Source organism: Oncorhynchus gorbuscha, unplaced genomic scaffold, assembly GCF_021184085.1.
Source record: "Oncorhynchus gorbuscha isolate QuinsamMale2020 ecotype Even-year unplaced genomic scaffold, OgorEven_v1.0 Un_scaffold_2332, whole genome shotgun sequence".
Lineage (NCBI taxonomy): Eukaryota > Metazoa > Chordata > Actinopteri > Salmoniformes > Salmonidae > Oncorhynchus > Oncorhynchus gorbuscha.
The window spans coordinates 72,736-82,769 of record NW_025746876.1 but is presented as its reverse complement, the minus strand read 5'-3'; the positions used below and the strand labels follow the sequence as shown (position 1 = coordinate 82,769).

Below are 10,034 nucleotides of genomic sequence, written 5' to 3'. Positions count from 1 at the left end.
GATCATCTGCTGCACTTGTGCTATCTCCAGGCTTGGAAGAGGACTCTCTCTGTCTGTGACCTTCATCCTCTTAAATGATCTGCAACATCTCTGAGTGTTGTGTTGGTGTTTAGGTCAGGTCTTCTATTGGAATGTGTCCTTACACAGTGGACACTGGCACAGGACAGTGGTGTTCCAGTATTCACTGATACAGGCCTTGCAGAAGCTGTGTCCACATGGAATAGAGACTGGCTCAGTGAACACATCCAGACAGACAGAGCACAGGAACTGCTCTTCAGACAGAACATTGCTGGAGGACATTTCTGAAACCTAATAGAAGACCACAGAGTTAGAAATGTAGCTGTCTTCATTTTAGAGTTTTACTGCCCTGCTGTACTGGAGTGTCTGTTCAGGAACATGATTTATTGGTTGATCCCTTCCACTGGCTTGGATGGAATCCCAGATCCGTCCCAACCCAGAACAAGTCCCACCCACTAGACTACTTTAAAAGGCTGCATGTCATCGCACTTTTTGTCTCTGAGTTAACAACTTGTTTTCCCCATTCTATCTGTGGAGCAACCAGTTCTATAAAATGAAGGTTAAACAAGAGTGTATATAGCTCCACTAAAATAATATTGATTCAGTGTTCCACAGACATCATGCTTTACCCAGAGTACTGTAGATAGAGAAACGATATCCAGGAGATGGATCATTTGTTCTACCTTTGTATATTATGGAGCACATGCCCTAAATGTCTTTACCTTTGGAGAAGTGACTTTCAACGTACTTGTAACATTGTCAATTCTCACATTTTTACCTGATTGTTTTACAAAGATCAAAGAAAGAACTGCTGAGAAACACAAAGTAATGTGATTTTTGAGTAAAATGATCACCAGTGTACATATTAATCTCTTTCTCTACTTACCTGAGTGTTTTTTCTCTTTGTCTTGAGAGAAGGTTGACTGTGCATCTGTGTGTAGAGTGATGTGGAGCAGGAGAGTTATGCAGTTTCACTTTAGATTAATGTTATCACTCAACTCCTCCCTGTTCTGCACACAACTTACAGTCAATAACGGACTACAAAACAAAAACCAGCCCAGTCACGGACACCAATGTCTTGCTCCCAGACAAACTAAACAACTTCTTTTGCTCGCTTTGGAGGACAATACAGTGCTACTGACACGGCCCGCTACAAAAACCTGCGGGCTCTCCTTCACCGCAACCAACGTGAGTAAAACATTTAAACGTGTTAACCCTCGCCAGGCTGCAGGCCCAGACGGCATCCCCAGCCAGCGTACACATCCTCGGCATACACATCACGGACAAACTGAAATGGTCCACCCACACAGACAGCATGGTGAAGAAGGCGCAACTTCAGGAGGCTGAAGAAATTAGCTTGTCACCAAAAGCACTCACAAACTTTTACAGATGCACAAACGAGAGCATCCTGTCGGGCTGTATCACCTCCTGGTACGGCAACTGCTCCGCCCACAACCATAAAGCTCTCCAGAGGGTAGTGAGGTCTGCACAACGCATCACCGGGGCAAACTACCTGCCCTCCAGGACACCTCACCACCCGATGTCACAGGAAGGCCAAAAAGATCATCAAGGACAACAACCACCCGAGCCACTGCCTGTTCACCCCGCTATCATCCAGAAGGCGAGGTCAGTACAGGTGCATCAAAGCTGGGACCGAGAGACTGAAAAACAGCTTCTATCTCAAGGCCATCAGACTGTTAAGCAGCCACCACTAACATTGAGTGGCTGCTGCCAACATACTGACCCAATCTCTAGCCACTTTAATAATTGGATGTAATACATGTATCACTAGTCACTTAACAATGCCACTTTATGTCATATTTACATACCCTACATTACTCATCTCATATGTATATACTGTACTCTATACCATCTACTGCATCTTGCCTATGCTGCGTCCATCGCTCATCCATATATTTATATGTACATATTCTTATTAATTCTTTTACACTTGTGTGTATAAGGTAGTTTACTTGTTAGATATTACTGCACGGTCAGAACCAGAAGCACAAGCATTTCGCTACTCACATTAACATCTGCTAACCATGTGTATGTGACCAATAACATCTGCTAACCATGTGTATGTGACCAATAACATCTGCTAACCATGTGTATGTGACCAATAACATCTGCTAACCATGTGTATGTGACCAATAACATCTGCTAACCATGTGTATGTGACCAATAACATCTGCTAACCATGTGTATGTGACCAATAACATCTGCTAACCATGTGTATGTGACCAATAAAATTTGATTTGACTTAACTGTTTCACATTCTCTGTGCTTGGTTTAGTTTATTTGTCCATTTTAAAGTTGTACAGGTAAATGAGAACTAGCTGTGTGTGTGCACGTTTGGTGTGTGCGTGCACGTTTGGTGTGTGCGTGCACGTTTGGTGTGTGCGTACACGTTTGGTGTGTGCGTGCACGTTTGGTGTGTGCGTGCGTGTTTTCGAGTCGTGTATAATTGTATCAGTCCAGTGAAGGTGTTAGTTCCTTCTTGTGTCTCAAATGACACCAGGGCCTGTGTGTGTTTTTAACCCTGGTGTCTGGAGGGGGAGGGGCCACATCTAGAGGTCAGTGTGGGCCTCAGAAGCCACTGCTGCAGTCATCCCTCTCTTCCACTGTGCTCTGGGAAGCTTAACCTTCTACCTCCAACAGGATGCTAATCTCCTTTTTTACTAAACATTTAGCTGTATGTTATTATTTTATTGAACCAAACAAACATATTTATTATGTTTATTTGACAGGGTTCATGTACGATTAAAAGATACATTGCACAATAAATTCGATGCATCCTGCTAAATGTATCTAATTCAGTACAACCTACTCCCAAATGAACCCGAACAAGATCCCAACACTGAATGAGAAAAATAAATGGGAACGAAGTCAGACTAACTTTAACAATATTCTACTGTAGATCAGATTTCAAGCATTATCCTCTGATTTTAACACCAAAACCATATCAAACATCATTGTCTAAACAGGCCGCAAAGAAGTCATGCTGCACAAATGACCCAAATGACCCAATCATTGAACACCACGTTAGATACATTGCAGTCATGCTTCAGATTATAATATTATATTGATGTGGTTTCTGACATGTTGTTAAACACCTGTCCAGGTGTTGTGAAATTAGTTTGTGATTGCATGGCAGACCCTCTGGAACGTGCCCCATTATTATCAACACTCTTTACAATTGGATGTGTTCGTCTAATTGTTATTTGCTCCATCAGATTGTCATCTGTTGCCTTATTGGACATCAATTCAGTCAGTGTGATTGACAGGAGAGATGACCAATGGGGCTGAGTTTGGACCCTCTTCATTATCACAGGGGTTCAAGTATGGATATAGTTTCTCAGTGAAGGTACAACCAGTGAAAGAGTAGATATGAGACATGTTTTCTACATCATAAAAGGAGATCTGACCCTCCTTGTAATCCACAAACACCCCCACCTTCTGGGGTTTCTGACTCAGGAAGAGGGGGATAGGGGGTGTGTCCTTGGCTATATACTTATTCCTATTCATATACAGAGCCCAGAGTCCACCCTCAGGGCTTACAGCCGTTGGGCCCTTCCTGATGATGGACTCTCTGGCCACTCCTACCTGCCATTCAATCTTCCCTCTCACCTGAACCTCAAAGTAGAATCTCCCTGAGGAGAAGCCCTCCTTTCCCAGGACCGATAGATAACATTCAAACCTCTCTGGGAGGTCAGGGAGAATCTGCCGTACGTCTCCATAGCTCACTTGTTTCCTGTCCTCCGACACAATGAGCTTGCAGTGTGCTGTATCAGGATCCAGAGTCACATCCACTGACCACTGCCGTAACCTCCTCAGCTCAGGATCCTGTCGCTCCTGGATCATCTGCTGCACTTGTGCTACTTCTCCAGGCTTGGAAGAGGACTCCTCTCTGTCGGTGACCTTCATCCTCTTAAAATGATCTGCAACATCTCTGAGTGTTGTGTTGGTGTTTAGGTCAGGTCTTCTGTTGAATGTGTCCTTACACAGTGGACACTGGCACAGGACAGTGGTGTTCCAGTATTCACTGATACAGGCCTTGCAGAAGTTGTGTCCACATGGAATAGAGACTGGCTCAGTGAACACATCCAGACAGACAGAGCACAGGAACTGCTCTTCAGACAGAACATTGCTGGAGGTGGACATTTCTGAAACCTAATAGAAGACCACAGAGTTAGAAATGTAGCTGTCTTCATTTTAGAGTTTTACTGCCCCCTGCTGTACTGGAGTGTCTGTTCAGGAACATGATTTATTGGTTGATCCCTTCCACTGGCTTGGATGGAATCCTGTGATCTCTCCCTAACCCAGAACAAGTCCCACCCACTAGACTACTTTAAAAGGATGCATGTCATCACACTTTTTGTCTCTGAGTTAACAATCTTGTTTTCCCCATTCTATCTGTGGAGCAACCAGTTCTATAAAATGAAGGTTAAACAAGAGTGTATATAGCTCCACTAAAATAATATTGATTCAGTGTTCCACAGACATCATGCTTTTACCCAGAGTACTGTAGATAGAGAAACGATATCCAGGAGATGGATCATTTGTTCTACCTTTGTATATTATGGAGCACATGCCCTAAATGTCTTTACCTTTGGAGAAGTGACTTTCAACGTACTTGTAACATTGTCAATTCTCACATTTTTACCTGATTGTTTTACAAAGATCAAAGAAAGAACTGCTGAGAAACACAAAGTAATGTGATTTTGAGTAAAATGATCACCAGTGTACATATTAATCTCTTTCTCTACTTACCTGAGTGTTTTTCTCTTTGTCTTGAGAGAAGGTTGACTGTGCATCTGTGTGTAGAGTGATGTGGAGCAGGAGAGTTATGCAGTTTCACTTTAGATTAATGTTATCACTCAACTCCTCCCTGTTCTGCACACAACTTACAGTCAATAACGGACTACAAAACAAAACCAGCCCAGTCACGGACACCAATGTCTTGCTCCCAGACAAACTAAACAACTTCTTTGCTCGCTTTGAGGACAATACAGTGCTACTGACACGGCCCGCTACAAAAACCTGCGGGCTCTCCTTCACCGCAACCAACGTGAGTAAAACATTTAAACGTGTTAACCCTCGCCAGGCTGCAGGCCCAGACGGCATCCCCAGCCAGCGTACACATCCTCGGCATACACATCACGGACAAACTGAAATGGTCCACCCACACAGACAGCATGGTGAAGAAGGCGCAACTTCAGGAGGCTGAAGAAATTAGCTTGTCACCAAAAGCACTCACAAACTTTTACAGATGCACAAACGAGAGCATCCTGTCGGGCTGTATCACCTCCTGGTACGGCAACTGCTCCACCCACAACCATAAAGCTCTCCAGAGGGTAGTGAGGTCTGCACAACGCATCACCGGGGCAAACTACCTGCCCTCCAGGACACCTACACCACCCGATGTCACAGGAAGGCCAAAAAAGATCATCAAGGACAACAACCACCCGAGCCACTGCCTGTTCACCCCGCTATCATCCAGAAGGCGAGGTCAGTACAGGTGCATCAAAGCTGGGACCGAGAGACTGAAAAACAGCTTCTATCTCAAGGCCATCAGACTGTTAAGCAGCCACCACTAACATTGAGTGGCTGCTGCCAACATACTGACCCAATCTCTAGCCACTTTAATAATTGGATGTAATACATGTATCACTAGTCACTTAACAATGCCACTTTATGTCATATTTACATACCCTACATTACTCATCTCATATGTATATACTGTACTCTATACCATCTACTGCATCTTGCCTATGCTGCGCGGCCATCGCTCATCCATATATTTATATGTACATATTCTTATTAATTCTTTTACACTTGTGTGTATAAGGTAGTTTACTTGTTAGATATTACTGCACGGTCAGAACCAGAAGCACAAGCATTTCGCTACTCACATTAACATCTGCTAACCATGTGTATGTGACCAATAACATCTGCTAACCATGTGTATGTGACCAATAACATCTGCTAACCATGTGTATGTGACCAATAACATCTGCTAACCATGTGTATGTGACCAATAACATCTGCTAACCATGTGTATGTGACCAATAACATCTGCTAACCATGTGTATGTGACCAATAACATCTGCTAACCATGTGTATGTGACCAATAAAATTTGATTTGACTTAACTGTTTCACATTCTCTGTGCTTGGTTTAGTTTATTTGTCCATTTTAAAGTTGTACAGGTAAATGAGAACTAGCTGTGTGTGTGCACGTTTGGTGTGTGCGTGCACGTTTGGTGTGTGCGTGCACGTTTGGTGTGTGCGTACACGTTTGGTGTGTGCGTGCACGTTTGGTGTGTGCGTGCGTGTTTTCGAGTCGTGTATAATTGTATCAGAGTCCAGTGAAGGTGTTAGTTCCTTCTTCTGTCTCAAATGACACCAGGGCCTGTGTGTGTTTTTAACCCTGGTGTCTGGAGGGGGAGGGAGGGGCCACATCTAGAGGTCAGTGTGGGCCTCAGAAGCCACTGCTGCAGTCATCCCTCTCTTCCACTGTGCTCTGGGAAGCTTAACCTTCTACCTCCAACAGGAGGTAAACCATATCAAACATCATGGTCTAAACAGGCCGCAAAGAAGTCATGCTGCACAAATGATCCAATCATGAGATACATTGCAGTCATGCTTCATATTATAATATCTTATTGATGTGGTTTCTGACATGATGTTAAACACCTGTCCAGGTGTTGTGAAATTTGGTTTGTGACTCCTTGGCAGACCCTCTGGAACGTGCCCCATTATTAACAACACTCTTTACAATTGGATGTGTTACTCTAATTGTTATTTGCTCCATCAGATTGTCATCTGTTGCCTTATTGGACACCAATTCAGTCAGTGTGATTGACAGGAGAGATGACCAATGGGGCTGAGTTTGGACCTCCTCATTATCACAGGGGTTCAAGTATGGATATAGCTTCTCAGTGAAGGTACAACCAGTGAAAGAGTAGATATGAGACATGTTTTCTACATCATAAAAGGAGATCTGACCCTCCTTGTAATCCACAAACACCCCCACCTTCTGGGGTTTCTGACTCAGGAAGAGGTGCATATGGGGTGTGTCCTTGGCTATATACTTATTCCTATTCATATACAGAGCCCAGAGTCCACCCTCAGGGCTTACAGCCGTTGGGCCCTTCCTGATGATGGACTCTCTGGCCACGCCTACCTGCCACTCAATCTTCCCTCTCACCTGAACCTCAAACAATAAACAATAACTAATAATGCTGCATATGGTTAAAATCTCACCTTCCTGGTAAATATTGTTTTAGTTGCTGAGGTGTAGTCACTCACTTTGAGGACACAAGCTCAAGTACATAGTAGAAAAATGATGCTAACATTTGATTTTTTAAAAATTGAACCTTTATTTACCTTGGCAAGTCAATTAAGATCAAATTATTTTGGACTCCCGATCACAGCCGGTTGTGATACAGCCCGGAATTGACTCAGGGTCTGTAGTGACACCTCTAGCACTGAGATGCAGTGCCTTTAGAACGCTGTGCCACTAGGGAGCCCAGGTAAATATCATGTTATGTAGCTCCTATTCAACGAAAGTGGTTGAATGGGGCCTGAAATGACTGATATGCCTTCTAAATATAGTAATAATTAAATGATTTATTGACTAACTATATGATTTCACCTTCCTTATAACTGTAAAATAATATATTTCGTGAAAGTACAATATGGCACCATTTTCATAGAACTGATGATAGTGAATGGTCTTCCCTGCTGGCTCTGAGCAAAGCACAGATGATAGTGAATGGTCTTCCCTGCTGGCTCTGAGCAAAGCACAGATGATAGTGAATGGTCTTCCCTGCTGGCTCTGAGCAATGCACAGATGCCATTCAAATACCTGCCGACTTGTCGCAACCTCCGCTTTAAGCACAAAGTGATGTTTGTCAACATCTCCGCTTTAAGCACAAAGTGATGTTTTGGTCTGTGACCAAGCAGTTTGTTCTGTTTCCAGCACCAAATCTACCAAATGCTTTTGTATTTTTTCATGTTGGTTGGTCTAATGGTCATCACCTTTGGGGCTGTGACCTACTGAGCCAGAGGAGATCAGTCCTTTGTTTGAATAGGTCCTGTTGGTTGGTCTAACTCTGTGTGAACATCACAGCGTTTGGGGCTGTGACCTACTGAGCCAGAGGAGATCAGTCCTTTGTTTGAATAGGTCCTGTTGGTTGGTCTAACTCTGTGTGAACATCACAGCGTTTGGGGCTGTGACCTACTGAGCAAGAGGAGATGTCCATTGTTTGAATAGGTCCTGCCGGTCTAACTTGTGTGAACATCACAGCGTTTGGGGGCTGTGACCTACTGAGCCAGAGGAGATCACAATAGGTCCTGTTGGTTGGTCTAACTCTGTGTGAACATCACAGCGTTCTGTGACCAAGAGAAAGTGGTTTTGTTTCAGTTCTACCAAATGCTTTTGTATTTTTTTCATGTTGGTTGGTCTAACTCTGTGTGAACATCACAGCGTTTGGGGCTGTGACCTACTGAGCCAGAGGAGATCAGTCCTTTGTTTGAATAGGTCCTGTTGGTTGGTCTAACTCTGTGTGAACATCACAGCGTTTGGGGCTGTGACCTACTGAGCCAGAGGAGATCAGTCCTTTGTTTGAATAGGTCCTGTTGGTTGGTCTAACTCTGTGTGAACATCACAGCGTTTGGGGCTGTGACCTACTGAGCCAGAGGAGATCAGTCCTTTGTTTGAATAGGTCCTGTTGGTTGGTCTAACTCTGTGTGAACATCACAGCGTTTGGGGCTGTGACCTACTGAGCCAGAGGAGATCAGTCCTTTGTTTGAATAGGTCCTGTTGGTTGGTCTAACTCTGTGTGAACATCACAGCGTTTGGGGCTGTGACCTACTGAGCCAGAGGAGATCAGTCCTTTGTTTGAATAGGTCCTGTTTCTTGGTCTCACTCCTTCAGCTATTGAGTGGAACGGGACAACCTTAAAGCTTTTTTTGTAAATCCTTCCATTTGTTTCTAAAACATCCACAGACACATCTACAAGATAAAAACACATTCAGGACAAATCCAAAACCCAAGTAAGTCCCTGATGTCAGGACTTTGTCTCAAACAGGTTTTAGAGGGTGCACGTGGAACCTCTTATCTTTGGCATTGGGCAGTGTCATGGAGGGCCAGCTCCATGACTGGTTGGCATAGAGTCAAGTCTACAAAACCTTGTGGATTTTATTCATAACGGATTCTAGTTTTGGGAACAGAAAATTGTAGTGAGATCGGAATTTCATTTCTGAAAACCTTTTGCTGAATGTCAACCCAGTTTCAGATATATGGAGATGAAGCCCCTAGTGGATGTGACAGGTTGTCCTCTAGTATTCAAATACAGTAAAAGGCTTTCTGTTCCAGGAAGGACATTTTATGGTCATGGATGCACTATAGATGTGATAAGGAGAACGGGGATGGATCACATATAGAGGATATCCTCACATTTGTTATGGGCTTCCTGTCCTGACCATATTTGGTAAGAAGAGGAAGTCCAGTGATAAGGCAGACAAGAGGAGCAAAATGATGGATGAAACGTCCAATCTGTATACAGGTTCAAAGGTTGTCCATGAGTCAAGTCTACAAAACTCAGTGGACCCTTTTCATAACACGTTTTGGGAACAGAACATTGTATGGAGATCTGTGAAAAACATCAACCCACTTTCAGTTTCCTTCTGCCTTGCACTGGATCTCTTCTGACCAAATATGGTCAGGACAGGAAGCCCCTAGCAGCTGTGATAAGTCAGCGTTTCCCATGTCTGTCTGTGGAGCAACGATAACATGAAAGGACTTCCTGCAATGAGCCTAAATTACATAGGAATTCACTCTTTGAACACTACATTTATCTTTATATGGTAAGACGAGTGTATGTAAATGTAGTTCTACCGAAATGATATTGATTCAGTTTTCCACAGACATACCCTGCTTTTAATACAGAGTAGTAAGAGAAAATAGTATACTTACTATGACTGAGGTGGTTGTCCCACCTAGCTATTT

At 43.6% G+C, this 10,034-nt stretch overlaps 1 protein-coding gene across 1 annotated transcript; it reads right to left on the bottom strand.

Annotated features, from left to right (window-relative positions):
- Positions 1 to 2,222: 2,222 nt before the first annotated feature.
- On the bottom strand, positions 2,223 to 4,798 carry LOC124025665 (E3 ubiquitin-protein ligase TRIM39-like). The gene is made up of 2 exons (XM_046339002.1): positions 4,792 to 4,798; positions 2,223 to 4,191 (listed from the first exon to the last, which is right to left on the bottom strand). The coding sequence occupies exon 2, from the start codon at positions 4,180 to 4,182 to the stop codon at positions 3,286 to 3,288; it is 897 nt and encodes a 298-aa protein (XP_046194958.1). The 5' UTR covers positions 4,183 to 4,191; positions 4,792 to 4,798; the 3' UTR covers positions 2,223 to 3,285.
- Positions 4,799 to 10,034: the final 5,236 nt, after the last annotated feature.

Excerpts from the sequence above, each read along its gene's own strand:
- LOC124025665 (XM_046339002.1), bottom strand. The coding sequence starts at position 4,182 with ATGTCCACCTCCAGCAATGTTCTGTCTGAAGAGCAGTTCCTGTGCTCT.